Source organism: Salmo salar, chromosome ssa20, assembly GCF_905237065.1.
Source record: "Salmo salar chromosome ssa20, Ssal_v3.1, whole genome shotgun sequence".
NCBI classification, from domain to species: Eukaryota; Metazoa; Chordata; class Actinopteri; order Salmoniformes; family Salmonidae; genus Salmo; species Salmo salar.
Genome location: NC_059461.1, coordinates 39,510,954 through 39,536,855, shown reverse-complemented (window position 1 = coordinate 39,536,855; position 25,902 = coordinate 39,510,954). Strand labels below are relative to the sequence as shown.

Sequence of the window (25,902 nt, the reverse complement as noted above, 5' to 3'; positions counted from 1 at the left end):
CACTGACATTGGAATGCAATTTACGGCTAATCCTATAGGGACTCCACTAGGAATATTTTTATGTTTTCTTCATAAATATTAATTTAGCCTAACCTATTCATAGAGTGCATCGTCAGTCGTCTCTGTCTACGATTGCCTCCAAACGCTTAGTCTACTACAGGCTACAGGCCTACGCACATTTAGTCTGATTAGGCTTCTCAAACGCACACCAATAGAAAGTTAGATAATACATATAATTATTTTATGGTTATTATAACACAGTGACTATTATTAGATCTGATATACAATATAAGCTAACATGGGCAGGCCACCCTTTACACGTTGTTGGGCATTAGTCAAAGGACGCATAATGCTAAAACTGTGCAGAAGTCGCCCCTTGGTGGTAGTACATGAGAATGACCATTCTCATAAAACCAGTCAAAGCTTGCTGAATAACAAAGATGATGACACTCCATTGTGAGTCATATTCCTTACAGAAAGTTATAATCATGTGCTGTTATTCTCTCTTCTGTTATGAGTGTTGAATCAATGATGCTATCACACACTATCCTTAATTCCCTCCATCCCTCCATCCACCATCATACATCCTTTCATCACTCCATCACCTTTCAAGTGAAGTAGCCTACAAATGTCTAAAATTGGGCCAGCTTTAGTGGTCCCAAATCTGTTTGTGCTCTTGCAATCCCTTGCTGACATGGTCAAACCGAACTTGAAAATGTTTGGCATGATGAATGGCAGCCGTTGACATGATAGCCTCAATATCAGTCTATTTGTTCTAACAATTTCTACATGTATGCTGTGTTTAAAAAATGGAATTGAATGTCTAACTTAAATACATAGTTGGCCCAATAGCTCTTATTTCCCAATTGACTAAAACAAAAATGGAACCATCAAATAATAACAATTTATCAATGTCAATTCAAAGCCCTCATATTTGAGATTAGCAGCCCAAAAAGCAAATAGAAGCCAGGAGGTGGTGATAGGTAGCCTAAAGGTTAACCATAACATCTCCTCCTGCCTCCACACCTTCCAGGGCCGGTTCCAGGCATAAGCGGTCACTTATGGAGTTCAGTCTGGGTCTCAGCTTACTATTGAGAGTAAGAAGAGTATACACCGGGTGCAATTTCAAAATGTGGTATTGCATCAGCAGTTATCTTATGTCAGTAACTGATAGTCAGTCAATTAGCCATTTCAGCTAACATTTTTTTTTTGATTGGTAGTTAGTCTAGCCAGCTATGTAAACTTGTAGTAATTATGGCCGAATACCATACGGCACGTGCCCAGGGGCCCTGACCTCCAGAGGGCCCTCACTGATTTTGTTAAACATTCTCACACATATATTGGCATGAGTCATTACAAAAATGTGTAGAATTGCAGGAAACTGGCTTTAAAACTGCAAAGCTTTCTCTAAACCCCATGCCAAAATGTGTAGAATTGCAGGAAATTAACTTTAAAATGTACATTTCTCTCCCCCGTTAAGGGGGCCACTACATTTTATTACTGGGAGGTGGGGTGGGTGGTGCCCAAAATTGGTGGGTGGCATCCAAAAGGCAAGAGCCGGGTCCTCGCGCCTTCCATGCAGACATGCGCCTTCTGTGGACGGCGCGGGCTGAGGAGCATCTCCGTTTGGGCATTTTCATAGACTATACCAAATGAGCGGTGTGCTCACCTTTTAAAGCTTTCGGTGGGTGTGACATCCTAACATGTACATAACGACTCCGGTTCGTGTCCTCCTGTGCAGAAACCATAGCTTCTGAGGAAGAGATCCAACAAAATCAACTAGGCATTGGGGGAAGCCGCAAGTAAATTAAGACAAAATCTCTAACCTGTGGTAACCCATTTCTCCCATACAAAACGGCACATACAGGCCAAACAACGTTACAGCACCACGGACAGTAGACCTACCTGATCTGCAGTTTCAGCACCACTGCCACTGAACTGCACCCTTCCGCACACAACTCAGCATGAAACTGGAGATCATTTGAATTAAAAAAAAGGGACTTTTAATGACGGTCAGTGTCAAACAGTTGAAAACGTACATTACAATCGTTCCGTCCGATTTACATTTCAAACCGGGATTAGTAATTTCTTTTAACCTGATTAACCCAAATGAAATCTCTTTATAGGTACAAAAATAACCAAATGTTCCAATAAGCATTTAGATTTCATAAATCACTGATAACCCAGATAATACACAATGTACTCTAACAAAAACGCCTCACTGAATGGACTGACAGGCCATTACACTGGAGTATAGTTAAATTGCAACACTGAATTAACATAAGGAACATATGTTAAAATGTTCACCTCTCCATATGACACGGACTTGAAAGGTGTCCGGGGGTAAAAACAGGTCCAGGCTGAACCACTGGATAAAGGACTGAAACAGCTCCTAACTAAAAAGGTCTAAACTAGTGAAAATGGGGACTCATTACAGAGCACCCTTTGTCATATTGCAATTTGTTCCAAAAGCAAAACAAATCAAAGAAAGCACGAATACCCTTGTTACAAGGGAAATACATATATATATATATACATACATACATACATATATATACATACATATATATATATACATACATACATACATACATATATATATACATACATACATATATATATATATATATATATATATATATTATTATTATTATTTATTTTTTTACACAAAATCTAAAATGGCCAAATGTCCTGCAATGGCTAAAGCAGTGTATACAGATCAACAGTTTTGATCTAGAATCATGAGAATGCATTTATACTATGGATGCTGACTGTTCAAACTAACAGAGAACTTAACTATACACTATGAAAGGAACTGGTAAATCACTAGCAAGGTACATATCAACACCTGCTGGAGATGCACCACACAGGTGGACAGAATTAACTGTTGTCAGTTTGTTTTGTTTTTAAATAGAGAATTCAGGTTTTAAAAAGTCTTCAGCAATCATGGGATGTCAACACATTACTACTCATTTTCATAGTGCGCTTTCCCCCCCCCCCCCTCGATGAGAGGATGATGACTATGCATAACAATGGAAATCTCAGTAGTCCATTCTAGCACTTGAACAAGGCATTAGAATAAAGACTATGCATAACAATGGAAATCTCAGTAGTCCATTCTAGCACTTGAACAAGGCATTAGAATAAAGTGCTTCAAGAAGAACAGTAGTATCACCAGAAGGAGGACAATCAGGTAGAGACAGAGGATACTGTAATAACAAAACATCAATACCCTTTTCTCTTCATCCACCAAGTTTCAATTAACATGATCAATAACAACTGAAACCTTTAATTAACCCTCTCCCACCATTCCCTTCTATAGTTCATTCACCACCAGCTCTTCTGTTTACATCTCGTCCGAGCGGTGTTGCTGTATAATGATGGATGTAGTCTTCCTGTCGATCCAGTTCTCCTTGGTCCCTGGAACCTCATAAGCCACAGCCGTTCCCACTGGATCCCTGGATCCCTCCTGCAGGCCCCCAGCCTCGGGTCCGGCCCCCTGCTTCAGCTCGGCCTGACCAGGACTGGGGAAGTCTGCAGACGAGTTGCTGTTGAACCCACTCTCAGATTCAGACTGCTCCACCTTCTGGTAGTCTGGTGTGTGGTTCTGCCCGCCAGTGAACATGGCCTTGGTGTTCTCCACCTTGGCCACTAGGAGGAGACTGAGAGGGGGAGGCTCAGCGTCCTCTACTTCCTCCCCAGGCTCAGAGTAAGCCAGGGGCAGAGGGTCTGGGGTGTCATCAACAGCAACAGAGCGCAGGGTCCTGGAGACAACTACAGAGGGGAAAGGTTTAACATCTGCTCGAATCTTAAATACAGCACTCGTCTTAATAACGGGAAGAGACAGGAAATGTTTGAAGAATTTTAGATGTTATTTATTGTTGTATACATAACATGACTTTAAAGAATAAAGAGCTATTTTGAACAGAAGAACATTTTATTCATATTATTTTTTAAACATAGCTTTAGCATTTCAGACCATCCTTGTTTTTTAACTTACCGGAGGAGGGGGTGTATATCTCCTTCTGTCCAGGACTGCGGCCAAACGGGTTGACAGAGGGGAAGACGATGAGGCAGAAAGACAGCAGGAACACCTGAGCAGAGAGAAGAGAGAACTAAGAAAGCTGACAGAAATGTGGTGCGCAACCTAGGCTTACAAACCCAATACAGGAGGTACATCCGTCTACAAAGAATTATGCAAGAAGTATTTGCGTTAAAAAAAGTATATCTTCCATTAGTTTTTCTATGCTAAAATAACATTGTCTTGTATAAGAATATCATTCTTCTCATTACAGACCCAAGCAGGGCTCCAGTCTTTATTAACTAAAGCGTAAGTACTTGTTGGTTTATTGTTCCAACATACCATTATTTGGCAGTGGGACAATATAACGGTTTTAGCCTCAATAGTACACTTGTACAGTACAGGCACTCCTGGTCCTAAAGAGGGAGACACTTAAAACCATTGAGCTAAATCTGGAGCACCATATGAAAACATAATCAAGCCTATAATGTCCAAATCAGTTATAATAATGTCCACATACAGGCTGAGCTGGCACCCTGAAAGAATAGGATGTAGCAAGCCGCCTCAGCACACACCGTGTTAACAAAGTTTAACTTCAATTTGGAAAAGATTGACAACCTAACTGTCAACCAAATACATCTGCAGACATAAACTTGTGTGAGATTCTTTCAGTACCAGTAAATTACTACAAGCGCTAATTCCCAGCATGCCAAACAGAGGCCATGAAGTGGTGTGAGGGTTAAGCTCTACTCTGTGCGTTAGTCCTCTTACCATGACACATGTGCTGGTGGTGGTTGTCTTCATGGTAGACATCTTCATCATGCCCTGCAGCTTCCTCAGCTGCTCTATTAGAGACCTAGACGGGGGGGAATAATAATAATCGTCAGAAACATTATTCTCAATGAACAATACTAGTCTACAAACATCATTCATTCATTCTCAGATGCATATCATACATAAGAACAGTGGTTCCATAATCATGGTAATGGCAGTAGTGGCGTCTTACATGTTTTGGTTCTGCAGCAGTTGGACCTTCTTCTGCAGATCCTGGTTGTGAGCAGTGCAGATGGAAACCCTAGGGACCAATCAGCAATACACTCAGCCAACCAACCAATCAAACTATTTAAAACAAACACCTTTTGACCCAATGACGACACAGCAGGCTAAACATTGGTGAAGTGAAACAGTCTAAATCATATAATGACTAATGCACTGTGTGTGCCTTTGATTTCATTTTCAGAGATCTCTCCATCCATTCTCTCTCTCTCACCTGTTCTCCAGGCCATCCACATACACCTTCTTCTTCTTCCTACTCTCCTGGGCCGACTGCTTGTTGCGGATCTTCCTCCTCACCCTCTTCAGTGTCCTCTCCTCAGTCTGAGACAGCGAGAGACAGACTACTCACTTGACATGGTAATGTACACAGTGCTGAGGAGCAGTCTGCGGTCTCACTGCTAGAGATAAACAAGCTGTCTGGGAAGGTTTCTCATTTAGTGTGATTGGAACTGATTCTGCAGGAGACAGGAGTCATTTGAATAATTTAATAGACATCTTCTGTTCACTAGTCATTGGCTATCCCTTGATATTATCAACCTCAACACTAAGGCAGCTACAAAGTAGCTAGTGTGTCACATCTCCCTTGTGAACCTCATTAGCCATTGTCTGCCCTGTCCTTGGATAACACCATAATCTGGCTTTGTGATTCTTGAGGAGTGTATGGCATTTGGACCAAAGTTCAATGGTTTCGGTGGTCTCCAGTGTCAACAACCACTTGTAATAACTGGAGGAAATGACCTTAGTAAGAGGCATGCAAGACGGTATGGTTGCTCCTTCTTTAGCAAGAAGTCTCTTTTCCTCATCAGTCAGGACAATCTCCTTGACCTGGAACTGAAGGGAAGAAAACAGCAATTTTTAAGAGATGAGGCCTTCAACAGATCTTCAGCACAGTTACATAACTTTGCCACTGGGTGGAGACAAAACTGTAAGATTATGTGTTGTGAAATTTAAATTGTTCATGAACTCAAGTACAGGTAATGCCATTCTTATTAAAATAATGAGAATAAGTTTGACAAGCATATTAAATACTTGTTTGATCTGTGGGTTTGACAATAGTGCTTCTGCTTTTCTCGTCTATAATACCCATTTGATGATGTGAAACTAAGTGAAGCTCACCAGATCCGCTTGGTTGTCCTGCGTAGAGTCCTCTATGGAAAAAGCGCAGGGTAGTTCTTCACTGGAATAATCTTGTTCCATTTCCATCCCCTCACTGTCCAGGTCGTCTGATGAACACGAGAGAACCAGATCTTTATTGTCTCACATGAACAGTAAAGTTATGGAACCTTACAAGGATATTTCTGTGAAATGTTCTAATCCAAGGATGAGTCAAGTGACTCTGAACTCAAAATCAGCTTTACTTAATCTCAAAAGCATGGGAAAGAGAAAGACCGGCACCACCTAACTGATCATCTGATTGTTGATTGGCTGGCGTGCTACATTCTTCAGGATTCATGACCAGCTGGGCTGGGGGCGGTGTATGATTACACACCTGGGAACACCTTCATATGTGTAGCCCCCTAGAGTTAGTTTGCAGATGCTCAAACTACCAACAAACTATTCAATTAACTGAACTGTCAATGGCCATTTTGTTGTCATGCAACTACTCCCTCATACCACCCAAAGCTATGAACCTGTTAGCCAAGTATAAAGGTCTAGATCAACACTTACCCAGATCAATAAAGACATCCATATCCAGCTTCTCTGCCCTCACGCTCTGTAGAGCATCCATGTCCTCTTCCTGGAGCAGATAGTAGCTGTGGTCTGTCTGCACAGTCAGGGCTTGAGGGTTCTCAGCCTGGAGCTCCAGAGCCATCAGGGGATTGTTGGAATAGTTTGGGCTGGACTGGGAGTACCCTGGGCTGGGTGCAGGGTCACCGTCACTCCCCTGGGAGCTGGTGAAGGCAAGGAAATTCTGGCCGACTATGCCGCCAGTGCTGCTGTCGTCAGAGATGCCGCTATCACTGCCCAGTGGAGAGTGGGAGAGACAGGAGGTGGCCATGTTGTTTTCTCCCTTAAACAAGCTGGACAGGAAGTCCTCAGTGTCCATGCCTGTCAGCATCTACAATACAGCAGGAAGTTAGTGTCCATTCTATTCAACATGACTTGTTTATCCCACAAAGAACAATTGTGAAATAGAGTTCTTCTTCTGCTTTAAAATAAGGAAGTGTCACATTTTGATGTAATTCGATAACAAATTACTTCTGCTTTACTAGTACGACATGCCATAAAATGAAAGGTTTGTTTCCTGCCAATCAAACTATTATCGGTTAGTAAACATAAAACAGTGTTATTCCTGAGTGGAAGACATACATCTTGCTCAGAGAGCCAGTTTTCTAACTCATTTCCATATGGGAAGAAGGGGTCGTTAGCTCCCGTCTCTCCTTCCTGGAACAGGATCCCCAGAAGATCCGCCCCATCCATTACAGGAACATCCTCAGTGACTGACATCTGGCAAACACAATCAGCAATAAATACATGCGAGAGAACTCATTTATTTGTTAAAGTAATAGGTAAATAGGGATATCCTACACCATATAAATGAATTATAACTATCGTTACATGTAATTTCATGACAGGAGGTATTCTTAAGAGAGACTGCATTGAGAGTTGCCACGTCCTAGTGTTTGGCAGCTACCACACAGTACACAGCAGATGCATGAATGGGTCATGTCTAGATGAGATACAGCTTTTGTCAAATTTTACGTCAAAAGTTGTTTTTATACATTTTAGCTAACTCTTTACCCTTTTCCTTACCTGCTGCGTAAATTCTAAACCTGCTACCAAAAGTACATTTTGACAAAAGCTGTATCCCTTCTAGACATAACTCCATGAACGAGCTCATTCCTATACTTCGCCCCGCCCACTTTCAACTTTTGTCACAAGAGAATCAACAAAACAAGCCCGAGTGAGCCCACAACTGTTAGTATAGAAGACAAACATTGCACTTCAAATATGGATAAAGTAGTTTCATTTCAAGTTAATTAGTTACATACCATAATGCTGTCAATCGAGCTAGTAAACTATTTTAACACCAGTTTCTGTGCTCAGTAGGCTGGAGGTTAGCAAATTAGTTAGCTGGGTAGCCAGTTTACGTTACATTGTCATTGTCCTGGTAGTTTATTTTGCTAACGTTATCTAGCTAGCTACAAGAGCATTGTTAGCATAGACACGATGCATTGACAGGCACAAGGATGAGTAGTTGTCTGATTGCACAGTGCCTACCTACTAGCTTAGCTAGCAAGATAGCTAATGTAACTAATCAAGAGTTTGTTGAAAACATATGATTTTCTGCATAGCTGACCTGCCAATGTAATGCATAGTCCATGGCCAACCAATTTGATAAATTACATCTCCATTAAATATGAAGAATCGATGGTCATAATTAGCTGCACACCTCGGCCACAGATAGAACAATGAGATAGATGGTTAGTTTGAAAAAAATCTGACGGTAGCTAGATAGCCAACACGATAGATTCCTATGAGCAAATGTAGCTGAGAGGGCGTGGTATGTTTTCGTTTACGAATCAAAAAAAAATAATAATGTTTAAAAAATGTTTTAAAAAAGCATTAATTTCTCATGCCTCAAATGTTCTTACCTTTCTCAGTATACAGCCTGATATGGTAGGATATCATTCGTGTGAGTCGGTGCAATTATTTTTGTTGTTGTTTCTTAGAAGTTTCTGTCTCGTACACTCTTCCAGATTAAATCGCCTTCCAACAAGACAGATATTGCGTCATCAGTAAAGACAAATTGGCGTGCGTAAGATTTCGCCCTTGTCCTTATGGGAAATGTAGTATGGTGTGTGCTGCTGGAACGAAGTGTGCTGCTAATGAAGTGGATGTTGATATGACACAATGCCATTTCTCCTGTTTGATATTTTTGTTTCTTCAGAAAATATTGAGATGTGTGAAGAGGGCATACAAGTTTCATTCACAGGTTACAGCCGACATAATTCGACTAAGGCCTGTTGTGGTTATTAAAGTGAAAGTAAGACAAGGGTCGTTTCTTATCACAGTACCTTCAGCATCTTTATTTTCCATAATATAAACCCATTAACCCCAGAGGAACTTTACAAAAAGTTTAGTAAAAAACACGTACAGTTTATCAAAACATTTCAAGAGAACAAACGTAGCATTTCATAATTGTGTTTAATATTTTAACAAGACAGGGCAATAATATGGCATCATAACAATCAAAAAATCGGCTCCTTGGAGTTGACAGGTATGGTGTACAAAGTAACTTTCAACCCAACCAGGCCAATAGGCCAATGTGTTAATTTCAACAATTGATCTGGAGTTCTCTAGCCTGGTCCCTGATCTGTTTGTGCTCTTGGCAACTCCATTGTTCATCGTCAAGCCAAAGCATTTTAGCGCAAACAGACCGGCACTCAGGCTATATCATGATTCCTGGAAAATGAGTGCAAAGCATTACATTGACATGCATTTATGAAATAGAAGATCACATTTTCTATTGAGTCATGGTGTAGGCCTAATGTAACTGGAAAGAAAAACGAAGGCATGGAAAAGTGCAATAGAACATTCAAGACAGAAATTATCACATTCTTCATTCTCATTAGCTGGGACTCTTTCTGCGTTCAACAATGCTACATCTGGGTTACCAAGGCTCAGTCACTTCATGTAGAGATTGTGCTCCTGATTGGCTCAGTGGTCTTAGGCACTGCATCTCAGTGCAAGAGGTGTCACTACAGTCCCTGGTTCAAATCCAGGCTGTATCACATCTGGCTGTGATTGGGAGTATGGGGTAGGTTGTCACTGTAAATAACAGTTGGTTCTTAACTGAATTACCTAGTTTAGTAAAAAAATATATATATTTATAAAATTGCAGCATCAGATTTATGGGGTTGATTGCGGCATCATTCAGTATCCTTTTTTAGCATTATTTGATATATGTAACATCCACAATGGTTGTGGTTGTGGTTGTGATAAATATTGATGTATCATGTCTTAGCTTCAGAAGCTTGAGCATGTCCCACATTTTGTGTGCTTGTTCTAAGATGTATTCTTCAGATTTTTACTGAAGCAATTGTTGTCGAAAATTATCTTGAAAATGATGTGTTCTAGCTAAGATTCTCTCAGAAAACATATTCTGAAGTGCATTTCTCATACATTTCAGTACTGTTTTATAGATAGAAAGATGGGAAGTATTTCGCAAAAATCTATGAATAGTCTTAAAGAGTCTTTTTCAAATGAAAGCCACCCAAAAAATACTGATTTCATCAAGTGTTCAGAAAAGTGGATTGGCACATGTATATTGTTTAATTTGCATATTGTATTGCAATATTTCAGATGAATATTCTACATTCAACTGGTAAAGGTTACTTTTGATATGCACTACTGGTCAAAAACACCTACTCATTCAAGGGATTTTCTTTATTTTTACTATTTTCTACATTGTAGAATAATAGTGAAGACATCAAAACTATGAAATAACACATATGGAATTATGTAGTAACCTAAAGTAGGTGTTCTAAAACTTTTGACCAGTAGTGTATATGTATATATACTGCTCAAAAAAATAAAGGGAACACATAAACAACACATCCTAGATCTGAATGAAAGAAAAAATCTTATTAAATACTTTTTTCTTTACATAGTTGAATGTGCTGACAACAAAATCACACAAAAATAATCAATGGAAATCCAATTTATCAACCCATGGAGGTCTGGATTTGGAGTCACACTCAAAATTAAAGTGGAAAACCACACTACAGGCTGATCCAACTTTGATGTAATGTCCTTAAAACAAATCAAAATGAGGCTAAGTAGTGTGTGTGGCCTCCACGTGCCTGTATGACCTCCCTACAACGCATGGGCATGCTCCTGATGAGTTGGCGGATGGTCTCCTGAGGGATCTCCTCCCAGACCTGGACTAAAGCATCCGCCAACTCCTGGACAGTCTGTGGTGCAACGTGGCATTGGTGGATGGAGCGAGACATGATGTCCCAGATGTGCTCAATTGGATTCAGGTCTGGGGAACGGGCGGGCCAGTCCATAGCATCAATGCCTTCCTCTTGCAGGAACTGCTGACACACTCCAGCCACATGAGGTCTAGCATTGTCTTGCATTAGGAGGAACCCAGTGCCAACCGCACCAGCATATGGTCTCACAAGGGGTCTGAGGATCTCATCTCGGTACCTAATGGCAGTCAGGCTACCTCTGGCGAGCACATGGAGGGCTGTGCGGCCCCCCCAAAGAAATGCCACCCAAAAACATGACTGACCCACCGCCAAACCGGTTATGCTGGAGGATGTTGCAGGCAGCAGAACGTTCTCCACGGCGTCTCCAGACTCTGTCACGTCTGTCACATGCTCAGAGTGAACATGCTTTCATCTGTGAAGAGCACAGGGCGCCAGTGGCGAATTTGCCAATCTTGGTGTTCTCTGGCAAATGCCAAACGTCCTGCACGGTGTTGGGCTGTAAGCACAACCCCCACCTGTGGACGTCGGGCCCTCATACCACCCTCATGGAGTCTGTTTCTGACCGTTTGAGCACACACATGCACATTTGTGGCCTGCTGGAGGTCATTTTGCAGGGCTCTGGCAGTGCTTCTCCTGCTCCTCCTTGCACAAAGGCGGAGGTAGCGGTCCTGCTGCTGGGTTGTTGCCCTCCTACGGTCTCCTCCACGTCTCCTGATGTACTGGCCTGTCTCCTGGTAGCGCCTCCATTCTCTGGACACTACGCTGACAGACACAGCAAACCTTCTTGCCACAGCTCGCATTGATGTGCCATCCTGGATGAGCTGCACTACCTGAGCCACTTTTGTGGGGTGTAGACTCCATCTCATGCTACCGCTAGAGTGAAAGTACCGCCAGCATTCAAAAGTGACCAAAACATCAGCCAGGAAGCATAGGAACTGAGAAGTGGTCTGTGGTCCCCACCTGCAGAACCCCTTCTTTATTAGGGGTGTCTTGCTAATTGCCTATAATTTCCACCTGTTGTCTATTCCTTTTGCACAACAGCATGTGAAATTTATTGTCAATCAGTGTTGCTTCCTAAGTGGACAGTTTGATTTCACAGAAGTGTGATTGACTTGGAGTTACATTGTGTTGTTTAAGTGTTCCCTTTATTTTTTTGAGCAGTGTATATTGTACCAGTCAAAAGTTTGGACACATATGGAATCACGTAGTAACCAAAAAAGTGTTAAACAAATCAAAATATATTTTATATTTGAGATTCTTCAATGTAGCCACCCTTTGCCTTGTTGACAGCTTTGCACACTCTTGGCATTCTCTCAACCAGCTTCACCTGGAATGCTTTTCCAACAGTCTTGAAAGAGTTCCCAGATATGCTGAGCACTTATTGGCTGTTTTTCCTTCACTCTGTAGTCCAACTCATCTCAAACCATCTCAATTGGGTTGAGGTCGGGTGATTGTGGAGGCCAGGATATCTGATGCAGCACTCCATCACTCTCCTTCTTGATCAAATAGCCCTTACACAGCCTGGAGGTGTGTTGGGTCATTGTCCTGTTGAAAAACAAATAATAGTCCCACTAAGCGCAAACCAGATGGGATGGTGTATCGCTACAGAATGCTGTGGTAGCCATGCTGGTTAAGTGTGCCTTGAATTCTAAATAAATCACTGACAGTGTCACCACCAAAGCACCCCCACACCCTCACACTTCCTGCTCCATGCTTCACGGTGGGAACCACACATGCAGGGATCATCCGTTCACCTACTCAGAAAGACACAGCGGTTGGAATCAAAACTCTCAAATTTGGACTCATCAGACCAAAGGACATATTTCCACTGGTCTAATGTCCATTGCTCGTGTTTCTTGGCCCAAGCAAGTCTAAATTTCTGAGGCTGGTAACTCTAATGAACTTATCCTCTGCAGCAGAGGTAACTATGGGTCTTCCTGTCCTGTGGTGGTCCTCATGAGAGCCAGTTTCATCATAGCCCTTGATGGTTTTTGAGACTTCAAAATTTTCTACATTTTCCAGATTGACTCACCTTCATGTCTTAAAGTAATGATGGACTGTCATTTCTCTTTGCTAATTTGAGCAGTTAGGGTTCAAACAGGGCTATCTTCTGTATACCACCTCTACCTTTTCACAACACAACTGATTGGCTCAAACTTATTAAGAAGGAAAGATATTCCATAAATGAACTTTAAACAAGGCACACCTGTTAATTGAAATGCATTCCAGGTGACTACATCATGAAGCTAGTTGAGAGAATGCCAAGAGTGTGCAAAGCTGTCATCAAGGCAAAGGGCAAAGGGTGGAGAAAGTGGTCCTCATGAGAGCCAGTTTCATCATAGCCCTTGATGGTTTTTGAGACTGCACTTGAGGAAACTTTCAACATTTTTGACATTTTCCAGATTGACTCACCTTCATGTCTTAAAGTAATGATGGACTGTCGTTTCTCTTTGCTAATTATATATATATATATATATACACCGTGCAGGACGTTTGGCATATATATATATATATATATATATATATATATAGGCACCACACCCTAAAGGTAATTTAAAGGTAATTATTTTAAGATAGTTTAAAATAATTACCTTTCTGGTAATTCATTAGAGTTACTTTGAAGAATCTCAAATATAAAATATATTTTGATTTGTTACATTTTTTTTAGTTACGACGTGATTCAATATTTCATAGTTTTGATGTCTTCACTATTATTCTACAATGTAGAAAATAGTAAAACTAAAGAAAACCCTGGAATGAGTAGGTGTGTCCAAACTTTTGGCTCGTACATTAATTATTTTAATCTATCTTAAAATAATTACCTTTAAATTACCTTTAGGGTGTGGTGCTGCCTATACTATTCAGGCTACCTGTAATTACGCAATCCCAAGGTACTATGCCTTCTGCTGACATTTTACAAACTTTCCAAATGACAACAAATGTGTTAGGATAGATTTTGATCAAGAAATGTTTAAGATTTGAATGTCTACTTCAGACTCTGTAACATCCATAACGATAAGTTTTCCACTCTAAAGTAATCATGGACATTGTAATCTTTTCAAAATGTTCTTTTTTATGTTCAGCCAAGTCTTTCCGTCGAAATGGCTATCCATGTTTTGACCTAAGACTTACAAACTCACAGAATTTTGCTAATGTGTTTAATGTTCCCATGAAGCTTACCACTGGGCACACACTGGTTGAATCAACGTTGTTTCCACATCATTTCAAAGAAATGGTGTTGAACCAATGTGGAATAAACGTTGAATTGATGTCTGTACCCAGTCGGTTGTCTATTTCATGTAACATCCAGAACACTTCTTATTTTCTTTATTTCTCCAACATGCTAATATTTAGAAGTCCACTTTTTTAGGAATACAATCCCCCTGGTGGGTACTATAGACACACACATCAAAAATTCTATTCATATTTTGTTTGTCCATTCTGTGAGACATTTAAGTTGTGATTTTGTGAGCAAAAATTATGAGCATAATGCTGGAATCGCCCAGGTTTCTTTGGAGAAAAATGTCTGCTGGATAACCATATGTTACATGTTTGCCTTTTCTGGTGAGATAAAATAGGGAAAGACTGGCACCCAGGCTAAAGTATATTCTCACAAAGACAAATACTCACTTGAATCCCAACTTTAAGACTTTTTTAGTCTTTCTTAGCGTATCTGCGATGAATGTTTTGCCGATCAAAATTCAAGACAGAAATCAAACTGATTTAAAATTGACCATCTCATTCCTCATTCACAGTAACATACATTCTAATCGTTTGAAAAAACAATACAATAAAGTTCAACTATAGGAGCAAAGGCTTTTCATCACAGAATCACACAGAGCTTGGAGGTGTGCCGTAAGCTGCGGTACGCCTTTAGCCGGTCCTTTTTACTCACTCTGGCCCCGACCACATGCGTAACCGCAGGCATGCTTTCCACTGCCCGCCTCTTGTGCGCACGGTGCAACAGAATCCTATAAACACCTGTTATAGAACTCCTACAGTCCTTCCCCTGATTATTCAAGATATGCTCCGTGGTGATCCCTAGTGTCTCCAGTGCCCCCCTCACCTCCGCCTCGTCCTCCTCCAACTCTGAAGGCGTGCTCTCGGCCAGATAGTACGGGTCCAGTTTAAAGGGCTCCATGGCCCGGGGGAAGTCCACACTCAGCAGCCACTCACAGCCCATCATCTGCTCTACACTGCAGCGATCAGAGGGCTGAGGCTGGAGGATGCTTCTGATCAGCCTCTGGCAGGGCTCCAGTATCCAGGAGGGCAACACATAGGACCCCTCCAGGATACAGCGCTTCAACTTGGCAACCGTGTCCGCCCTGAAGGGCATGCTTCCTGTCACCATGAAGAACAGCATGACGCCCAGGGCCCAGATGTCTACGAAGACGCCAAGATAGTGTTCGTCCCGGAAGAGCTCTGGCGCGGCGTAGGGTGGGGAGCCGCAGAAGGTGTTGAGAGTCTCGTCGCGGCGGCTCAGAGTGCTGAATCCGAAGTCTCCCACCTTGACGCAGGTGCTGCAGGTGTAGAAAACGTTCTCTGCCTTCAAGTCACGGTGGATGATGCTGTTGTCATGCTGTGGGTCAGGTCAAAGATTTATCTGGTTAATACACCGGTATATACTGTAAATACATCTCAGACTCTTTAAATGACATTCAATCACAGGAGGTTGGTGGCACCTTAATTTGGGAGAACAGGCTCATGGTAATGACTGGAGCGGAATCAGTGGAATGGTATCAAACACATGGTTTCCAGGTGTTTGTTGCCGTTCCATTTGTGCTGTTCCGGCCATTATCATGAGCCGTTCTCCCCTCAGCAGCCTCCACTGCATTCAATGTTGCACCACAGAAAATAGACAATGTTTTTAAGCACTTTTCATATACGGATGTGGAGTCTGAATTGTGCTTATGACCCCAGCATAATATTTATTTGGGAAACGATGACACAAATTTAAAAGAAAGCAAATGAGGTCAGGAAGCCTTGTGATATTACTGACTCAAACACATACAGTATGGACACATAATAAGCTATATTAAAGTGTATGTGAGCAGGACTGTAGCCCTGGGCCAGGAAAATACCATGTGTTTGACAGCTGAGAGGATCTGAGAGAAGACGATCTTGCTGTCGATGTCAGACAGTTTCCCCTCCGTGCTGATCTTGGTGTAGAGCTCTCCTCCGCCTGCATACTCCATCACCAGATGTAACCGTGACAATGTCTCCACCACCTGCCACCCACCAGGAAGAAACAAAGAGGATGGTCAAGTCATCTACTGATAATTACACTACTCTGTTTAATTACACTACTCTGTTTAATGACACTACTCTGTTCAATGACACTACTCTGTTTAAAAGTGCACTGCACTGATGACGTTAGTTTCTGACCATGCTTTGTGTAACTCATTACTTATCAGTAATAGGTGTTTAACAAGGCCTGGGAGGCTGTGTGTGTGTGTGTGTGTGTGTGTGTGTGTGTGTGTGTGTGTGTGTGTGTGTGTGTGTGTGTGTGTGTGTGTGTGTGTGTGTGTGACCCACCTCGTAAAGGCGTATGATGTTGGGGTGTTGCAGTCTCTCCATGCTGGATATCTCTCTGGATAGCAACCTCTGGGTCTTCTGGTCCAGCTTGGTCTTATCCAGGATCTTAATGGCCACCTTGTCTGAGGGAGGATAAAGGGACATGTTCATTTATTTATTAGGATTCCCATTACCTGTTCCTGATGCAGCAGCTACTCTCCCTGGGGTCAGCGTTAAGCCTTTGTTATCAAATCAAATCAAATGTATTTATATAGCCCTTCGTACATCAGCTGATATCTCAAAGTGCTGTACAGAAACCCAGCCTAAAACCCCAAACAGCAAGCAATGCATGTGAAAGAAGCACGGTGGCTAGGAAAAACTCCCTAGGAAAAACTCCCTAGAAAGGCCAAAAACCTAGGAAGAAACCTAGAGAGGAACCAGGCTATGAGGGGTGGCCAGTCCTCTTCTGGCTGTGCCGGGTGGATATTATAACAGAACATGGTCAAGATGTTAAATGTTCATAAATGACCAGCATGGTCAAATAATAATAATCATAGTAGGTCAACATAGAAAGTAGAAATAAAAGGCAGGCATTGAGAGAAGAGTTAGGCAAAAATAAAGAGATATTACTGTTTTAGCTTTTGGTGTTTTATTCTCTACAGATAAAACGGTGCAATATTTTGTGGATGTTAACACACACTTCATATTTATATATCTCTATGCATTAGCAAGCTATGTGGCTGATAAAACATGTCCATTCTATAACATTCCAAGCCAAACATAAATAAACACAACGCTTGCTCAATTATGATGTCATAATATTACTGTTGATGATATCTGGAAATGTGCATGTACACCCTGGCCCATCTACTGTTGCTAGCCCCAATTCTGACTTGTTCTCTGATATCTGCTTCACTGATTTCTGCTCTCGTAAAAACCTGGGTTTTCTGCAAGTTAAAACACTAGAAGCTTATTACCTAAAATGCATCAATTGAAAGTGTAGGTTCACAGCTCCAATCCAGATGTGTTGGTCATTACTGAGACGTGGTAGAGTGTTTTGAATACTGATGTTATCCTTTCTGGTTATAAACTTATTTGGCAAGACAGATCTTCTAAAGGTGGCAATCTTTACCAAGGATCAGCTTCAGTGCTCGGTTGTCTCCACCAAGTCTGTCCTCAAACAATTTGATTTGCTGTTTTTAAGCATTAAACTTTCAAATAGCTCTTTGTTGACTGTTGCTGGGTGCTATCGTCCTCCATCAGCTCTGGCCTGTACCTTACCTGCCTTAAGCTCTCTCCTGGCCCCTTACACTAAGTCTGAATTTGTCCTGCTAGGTGACCTAAACTGGGACATGCTTAAACCACCTGACCAAGTCCTAGAGCAATGGGACTCCCTAAATCTTTCTCAGATTATCACCAATCCCACAAAATATAACTCCAAACACCCAGAAAAGGATAATCTCCTTTTTTTATTTAACCAGGCAAGTCAGTTAAGAACTAATTCTTATTTACAATGACAGCCTACCCCAGCCAAACCCAGGCCAAGTGTGCACTGCCCTATGAGACTCCCAATCACAGCCAGATGTGATACAGTCTGGATTCAAACCAGGTACTGTAGTGACACCTCTATATACTGAGATGCAGTGCCTCTGACCACTGCACCACTCGGGAGCCTGTGATGTTATCCTCACAAATAATCCTGATATGTATCAGTCTGGTGTTTTCTGTAATGACCATAGTGCTCACTGTTTTAGCCTGTGTTCGTAATGGCTGCTCAGTGAAACGACCTGCCCTGATTTGTTATAGACACTTGCTAAAAAACTTGAATGAGCAAGCCTTCGTTCATGAACTGCCCCTTGTAAAATGGTACAGAATCAGCTTGATCCCCTCTGTCGAAGACGCTTGGCTCGGCACACGCATACTCTGGCTAACAGGCTCTCGTTCAGGCAAATGAGAAATAAGTGCACTCAGGCTATCCGGAAGGCCAAAGTTAGTTACTTTAAGGAGCAGTTCCCTCTCTGTGGGTCTAACCCCAAGAAGTTCAGGAAAACGGTTAAAGACCTGGAGAATAAACTCTCCTCCTCACAGCTACCCATGTCCATTAATATTTACATTTAAGTCATTTAGCAGACGCTCTTATCCAGAGCGACTTACAAATTGGTGCATTCACCTTATGATATCCAGTGGAACAACCACTTTACAATAGTACATCTAAATCTTTTAGAGGGGGGGGGTTAGAAGGATTACTTTGTCCTGTCCCTGGTATTCCTTAAAGAGGTGATGTTTCAGGTGTCTCCGGAAGGTGGTGATTGACTCCGCTGTCCTGGCGTCGTGAGGGAGCTTGTTCCACCATAGGGGTGCCAGAGCAGCGAACAGTTTTGACTGGGCTGAGCGGGAACTGTGCTGATGTGCTGATGATGTGGTTGTTACTGACAAGAAGCGCATGGCTAAGCTCTTTAATCACCACTTCATTAAGTCAGGATTCCTATTTGACTCAGCCATGCCTCCTTGCCTGTCCTCATCTCCCACCCCTTCTACTGCAACTTTCAACCCTGCCTCGCTACAAAGTTTCTCCCTGCAGGCAGTCACTGAGTCAGAGGTGCTAAAGGAGCTCCTGAATATTGACCCCAAAAAAACATCTGGGTCAGGTGGTTTAGACCCTTTCTTCTTTAAGGTTGCTGCCCCTATCATCTCCAAGCCTATCTCCGACTTGTTTAACCTGTCTCTCCTTTATGGGGAGGTTCATTTAAAGGGGGAGATCAAGCTGATCCTAACTGCTTTAGGCCTATTTCTATTTTGCCCTGTTTATCAAGTGTTGGAAAAACTTGTCAATAATCAACTGACTGGCTTTCTTGATGTCTATAGTATTCTCTCTGGTATGCAATCTGGTTTCCGTTCAGGTTATGGATGTGTCACTGCAACCTTAAAGGTCCTCAATGATGTCACCATTGCCCTTGATTCTAAACAATGTTGTGCTGCTATTTTATTTTTGACTTGGCCAAAGTTTTTGATACGGTAGACCATTACATTCTTGTGGGCTGGCTAGGGAGTATTGGTGTCTCTGAGGGGTCTCTGCCCTGGTTTGCTAACTACGTCTCTCAAAGAGTGCAGTGTATAAAGTCAGAAAATCTGCTGTCTCAGCTACTGTCTGTCACCAAGGGAGTAACCTAAGGCTCAATCCTAGGCCCCACGCTCTTCTCAATTTACATTAACAACATAGCTCAGACAGTAAGAAGCTCTTTCATCCATTTGTATGCAGATGATACAGTCATACTCAGCTGGCCCCTCCCCGGATATTGTGTTAAATGCTCTACAACAAAGCTTTCTTAGAGTCCAACAAGCTTTCTCTACCCTTAACCTTGTTCTGAACACCTCCAAAACAAAGGTCATGTGGTTTGGTACGAAGAATGCCCCTCTCCCCACAGGTGTGATTACTACCTCTGAGGGTTTAGAGCTTGAGGTAGTCACCTCATACAAGTACTTGGGAGTATGGCTAGACCTTATAGTGAAATGCTTACTTAAAAGCCCTAACCAACAGTGCAATTTTTAAGTAAAAAATAGGTATTAGGTAAGCAATAGATAAGTAAAGAAAACAACAACAAAAACGTTTAAATGACAGTGAAAATAACAATTGCGAGGCTATATACAGGTGGTACCGGTAAAGAGTCAATGTGCAGGGGCACCCATGCCAAATATTTTCAGTCTCCTGAGGGGGAATATATTTTGTCGTGCCCTCTTTACGACAGTCTTGGTGTGTTTGGACCATTCTAGTTGGTTGGTAATGTGGACACCAAGGAACTTGAAGCTCTCAACCTACTCCACTACAGCCCCGTTGATAAGAATGGGGGCGTGCTCGGTCCTCCTTTTCCTTTAGTCCACAATCATATCCTTTGTCTTGATTACGTTGAGGGAAAGGTTGTTATTCTGGCACCACCCGGCCAGGTCTCCGACCTCCTCCCTATAGGCTGTCTCGTCGTTGTCGGTGATCAGGCCTACCACTGTTGTGTCATCTGCAAAGTTAATGATGGTGTTGGAGTCATGCCTGGCCATGCAGTCGTGGGTGAACAGGGAGTACAGGAGGGGACTGAGCACGCACCCCTGAGGGGCTCCAGTGTTGAGGATCAGCGTGGCAGATGTGTTGCTACCTACCCTCACCACCTGAGGGCGGCTTCTGTTTCATTCTGTCACTATGGTAATGGAATTTTTATATTCAATATCAGTTGATGTGGAATGTTGTTCAATATCCTGGGAAACGTTGAGACCCTGATTAACACAGCTAGTAGCAAGCCTATGCAATGGAGTGTCACGACTTCCACCGAAGGTGGCTCCTCTCCCTGTTCGGGTGGTGCTCGGCGGTCGTCGTTGCCGGTATACCAGCTGCCACCGATCCTTTTTTTCTTTTTAATTTGGTCTTGTCTGTTTTGATTGTGCACCTGTTCCTTGTTTAGGTTAATTAGTGTGGGTATTTATTTTCTTCCTACCCGCTTTGTTTCGTGCGGGTTTATTTTTCGTTTCCCTGTTTCTATGTTGGGTAACATTATTTTGTTAGATTATTTTCCTTCTGGTGTTTTCCCTAGATTGTATTTTCTAGGGGTGTTGTTGGACTGTGTATTTAAGTCCTGGGCTTGTATGTTTTTGGGTGGACTCATTAAACATTTTTTGATTGCATCTACTCCTCTCCTGCGCCTGACTCCTACACCCACCTCTCATAGAGAGCTCTGACATGGAGAGTATCTGCAGATTTTTCTCTGGTTGAAGTGGCCTGGTTGTCCCTGTTGCATTTGCCATCAGCATTGTGGGTGCCACAGGGTTCAATTCTCGGGCCGACTCTTTTCTCTGTATACATCAATGATGTCGCTCTTGCTGCTGGTGATTCTTTGATCCACCTCTACGCAGACGACACCATTTTGTATACATCTGGCCCTTCTTTGGACACTGTGTTAACTAACCTCCAGACAAGCTTCAATGCCATACAACTCTCCTTCCGTGGCCTCCAACTGCTCTTAAATGCAAGTAAAACTAAATGCATGCTCTTCAACCGATCGCTGCCCGCCCCTGCCCGCCCGTCCAGCATCACTACTCTGGACGGTTCTGACTTAGAATATGTGGACAACCTCAAATACCTAGGTGTCTGGTTAGACTGTAAACTCTCCTTCAAGACTAACATTAAACATCTCCAATCCAAAATTAAATCTAGAATCGACTTCCTATTTTGCAACAAAGCATCCTTCACTCATGCTGCCAAACATACCCTAGTATGGCCCTCGTTTCATACTTGTCGCCAAACCCACTGGCTCCAGGTCATCTACAAGTCTCTGCTAGGTAAAGCCCCGCCTTATCCTCAGCTCACTCGTCACCATAGCAGCACCCACCTGTAGCACGCGCTCCAGCAGGTATATCTCACTGGTCACCCCCAAAGCCAATTCTTCCGTTGGCCGCCTCTCCTTCCAGTTCTCTGCTGCCAATGACTGGAACGAACTGCAGAAATCACTAAAGCTGGAGTCTCTTACCTCCCTCACTAGCTTTAAGCACCAGCTGTCAGAACAGCTCACAGATCACTGCACCTGTACATAGCCCATCTGTAAATAGCCCATCCAAACTACCTCATCCCCATACTGTATTTATTTATTTATCTTGCTCCTTTGCACCCCAGTATCTCTACTTACACATTAATCTTCTGCACATTCTACCATTCCAGTGTTTAATTGCTATATTGTAATTACTTCGCCCCCATGGCCTATTTATTGCCTTACCTCCCTTATCCTACCTCTTTTGCACATGCTGTATATAGACTTTTCTACTGTATTATTGATTGTATGTTTGTTAATTCCATGTGTAACTCTGTGTTGTTGTATGTGTCGTACTGCTTTGCTTTATCTTGCCCAAGTCGCTGTTGCAAATGAGAACTTGTTCTCAACTAGCCTACCTGGTTAAATAAAGATGAAATAAAAATAAAATAAAAATTGCTCTTGGTACTGGCTTCCTTCACTGGAAGAATCATGAGAACCAGCAGGAGGAGCTTGAGGAGGAGTTAAGAGCCAGTCAATGTTGTGGATGTGAGTCCTGAGATGAGGAACATCTTTATATTGTCACAGCTCCTCTGCAGTGCAGGGGCGGTTCCTCCTGCAGGCAGAGGAGGGTCATTAGTGATTGGAGCTGGCATGATTGGAGCCACCTGGGCTCAGGGTATAAAACTGCTCCACTAACCTCTCTCTCTCTCCCTGCTGCTCCAGGTATGATCCTGTTTTGTTTGTTCCTTTGTAGGTTTATTTAGTTTCCACTCAGTCATGTTCACACACACATATTCACGCATCCATGCACCTTACATACACCTTACATTATGACTTTTCCACACCTCATTCCTTTTTCTTTGTTTAGAGTTAATAGTTTTGTTTTACAATAAAGAACCTTTTGAATTGGCCTATACCTGTTGTTGATGTCCCCTCACTTTTGCCACAGGCTATGAGCCGGCCTGTGACATTATGGAAACCACTGAAGGAGCTGAATAATGCTGACTTTAACTATGTGGAATGGCTTAACATTGAAAACCTCAAAGACCTCTATCTGATGTCTGGGGTTCAGCTCATTTCATAGTCCATGTGTTTGAAATATTTTATACCATTCCGCTCCAGCCATTACCACGCGCATGTCCTCCCCAATTAAGGTGCCACCAACCTCCTGTGTTCTCCACCCATCCCTTGTGGGTAAACCAGAGCAGCAGCCAAAGCCTATGACTAGACCAAATCCCAGAATGTAGCTTACACCAATCTGTGAATTGTTAAATGTAGAGTGCTGTATTTTAAGTGCTTGTATATACCAGGGGTATTCAACTCCTACCTTACGAGGTCCGGAGCCTGAGTTTTCTGTTCTACCTGATATTTAATTTCACACACCTGCTGTCCCAGGTCTAAATCAGTCGCTGATTAGAGGGGAACAATGAAAAATAGCAGTGGAACTGGCTTCTTGGTCCAGAGTTGAGTTTAAGGGGGGTGTACTATGTAACTTATGCTGTGTTTTTACAGTTTCTAAGTAATATATGTATGCTTCTTACATAGTTTTCTGGATCCCAGAACTCACTGTGAAGTAGTGGCATTTGCTACTGAGTGGATTATCCTGGCTAAATAAATGAAACCAAGTGGACAAATACATTTTCTCTGAGGCAATTCATTTTCACATTTTCTCTGACTGAGGCAACATAATTTGGACCTGCTTTTCGTGGAAACCCATCTTCTCGATTTTTGTCTATTCTAAAGCAGTCAATTGAAGCATAAAACCCATTTGAACAAGAGCATTATTTTCTTGGAAAGTCTTATTCTATTGATGATGACAGGAGAAAGCTGAAATAACCAACCGGAAATTATGACAAGACATAACCAACCTACACAATACTGTAGATATACTTCAACACAAATATAACATAAACATCCAATTCAACCCATTTAGGAGATGGGTGAAGTTGGTTATGGTTTGGCTTTGGGAAGGGTAAGCTGAGCTTTGATCTGTGCTTAAGGGCAATCTCTACCCATAACACCCATATACTTAATATCAATAGAACACATAAACAAAGACCCTGTAATAGAGAAGGGAAAAGTCTATTAAGTGGTGAGATGGTGCTGAGATCTCATTTTATTTTGACATGCATTAAGACTAGTATTAGTCTTCTCTTTCTGCCGAAGATTTCAGTGCCAGCCTTTAATGCCCCGGGGCTCATTTTGCTTTGTAGGACTAAGCAAGTGATATCACACACGTACACGCACACACAAAACACACTTCAGTCTTTGAAGCATGCAGGAATTCCACCCATCCCTAAGATCTCTAATCAATCCATATTTTCCAGGGCAGCAGTCAGACAGGCTGTCTTTCTGTGGCAGATTCAGACTACAGGCTTAACCCACTGGGTTAACTGGTTGAATCAAGTGTTTCTACATCCTAAAAAAAAAAAATCTATGACATGGAATCAATGTGGAAAACTGACTGTATTTCCAAAAAGTCATCAACGTAAGGGAATTCATTTTTTTACTTTTTAATCCAAATCCGTAGATTTTTTTGTTGTTGTTGCCGATTTCACATTGAATACACGTTAGTAGACAACTCAACCAAAACTAAATCAAAACTAGATGTTGAAAGGACGTCTGCCCAGTGGCAAACCACTGGCTCAATAGCAAACAGCTATCCAAGGAAATGTACTATTAGCTCATTGCTGAAAACAGCTTGCCAGTCATCACTGCGCTTTGAGATTTTGCTGGAGCATAGGAACTGGGTTTTCTAATAAATATTTAACTCAAGCCAGCATATTTAGTGAATATTGGCCAGGCGGCCTACATAGCTTTTCACTTTTTTATTGTCCATGAATGCATAATTCAAAGGTTTGGTGAGCATCTGCAGTAAAGCAGGGCTGTGCGTGTTATGTTAAATATCAGTTAATGTGTTTCCTGCCTGGCAGGTGTCTTCCTTACCTTTTGTGAGGGCGTGGATCCCCAGTTTGACGTGGGAAAAGTTTCCACAGCCGATCTCCCCACGGACCTTGTAGAAGCCGATACGCCGGCCCAAGGTGAGCTCACGGACCACCCTGTTAATAAAATAAACAGCACTAACAAATTATCCAGAATAACAATACATGTGATAATCCATTTATGTTTTTTTCTTAGAGCGTTGTATTGCTCCTACCCGCCGTCCTGCTCCTACCCGCCATCCCTCTCCTACCCGTCGTCCTTCTCCTACCTGTCATTCGTTCTGCTCCTACCTGTCATCCGTTCTGCTCCTACCTGTCGTCCTGCTCCTACCTGTCGTCCGTTCTGCTCCTACCTGTCGTCCGTTCTGCCCCTACCTGTCATCCGTTCTGCCCCTACCTGTCGTCCTGGCACATGTCCAGGTTTAGCCTCTCCAGGGGGGTGACGCGGTGGCCAGGGACCCCCTCGTCATCTGTAGTGATGTCCGAGCTCTCCAAGCGGCTCCAGCGTGCATATCTCTTGTCCTGACCCCCTGTACTCCCAGTCAAAACCCCAGCCCCAGACCCCCTGGAGCACCCCACTGTAGCCCCAGCAGGTCCCACCCCAGCGGGGCACACAGCCGTCATCCTACCCAGGATGCCTAGGATAGGGAGGGCTTATCTCATGGCTGGAAGGGGTTCTGGTGCAAGGCACCACCTATGGATGAAAACACAGAGAATAAGTTGTTGTGTTGATGAGGGAAATACCCAGAACCCTGTTCAATTCATCCTGTCAAACCCATTATCTGCCCTGCAAAATGCAAATTTCTTGTATTGTATTCACGATCGCACCAAAAACATGTTAAATGTGGGAATCTCACCTTTATACATGAGTCCATGTAGAGAGCTTTGCTGCTTCACCGAGTGTCCAGACAACGACAGAT

General features: G+C 42.5%; 2 protein-coding genes across 2 annotated transcripts; both read right to left on the bottom strand.

Moving 5' to 3' along the window:
- Positions 1-1,980: 1,980 nt before the first annotated feature.
- LOC106580597 (cyclic AMP-responsive element-binding protein 3) lies at positions 1,981-8,810 on the bottom strand. Its single transcript, XM_014161839.2, has 10 exons — positions 8,674-8,810; positions 7,388-7,525; positions 6,746-7,136; positions 6,194-6,300; positions 5,816-5,908; positions 5,292-5,398; positions 5,028-5,096; positions 4,793-4,877; positions 4,001-4,094; positions 1,981-3,774 (listed from the first exon to the last, which is right to left on the bottom strand). The coding sequence occupies exons 2-10, from the start codon at positions 7,523-7,525 to the stop codon at positions 3,347-3,349; spliced, it is 1,512 nt and encodes a 503-aa protein (XP_014017314.1). The 5' UTR covers positions 8,674-8,810; the 3' UTR covers positions 1,981-3,346.
- A 4,914-nt stretch (positions 8,811-13,724) lies between these two features.
- On the bottom strand, positions 13,725-25,606 carry LOC106580563 (serine/threonine-protein kinase NIM1-like). Its single transcript, XM_045703369.1, has 5 exons — positions 25,380-25,606; positions 24,987-25,120; positions 16,552-16,673; positions 16,098-16,244; positions 13,725-15,595 (listed from the first exon to the last, which is right to left on the bottom strand). Exons 1-5 carry the CDS (start codon positions 25,604-25,606, stop codon positions 14,840-14,842), a joined length of 1,386 nt encoding a protein of 461 aa, XP_045559325.1. The 3' UTR covers positions 13,725-14,839.
- Between the last annotated feature and the right edge of the window lie 296 nt (positions 25,607-25,902).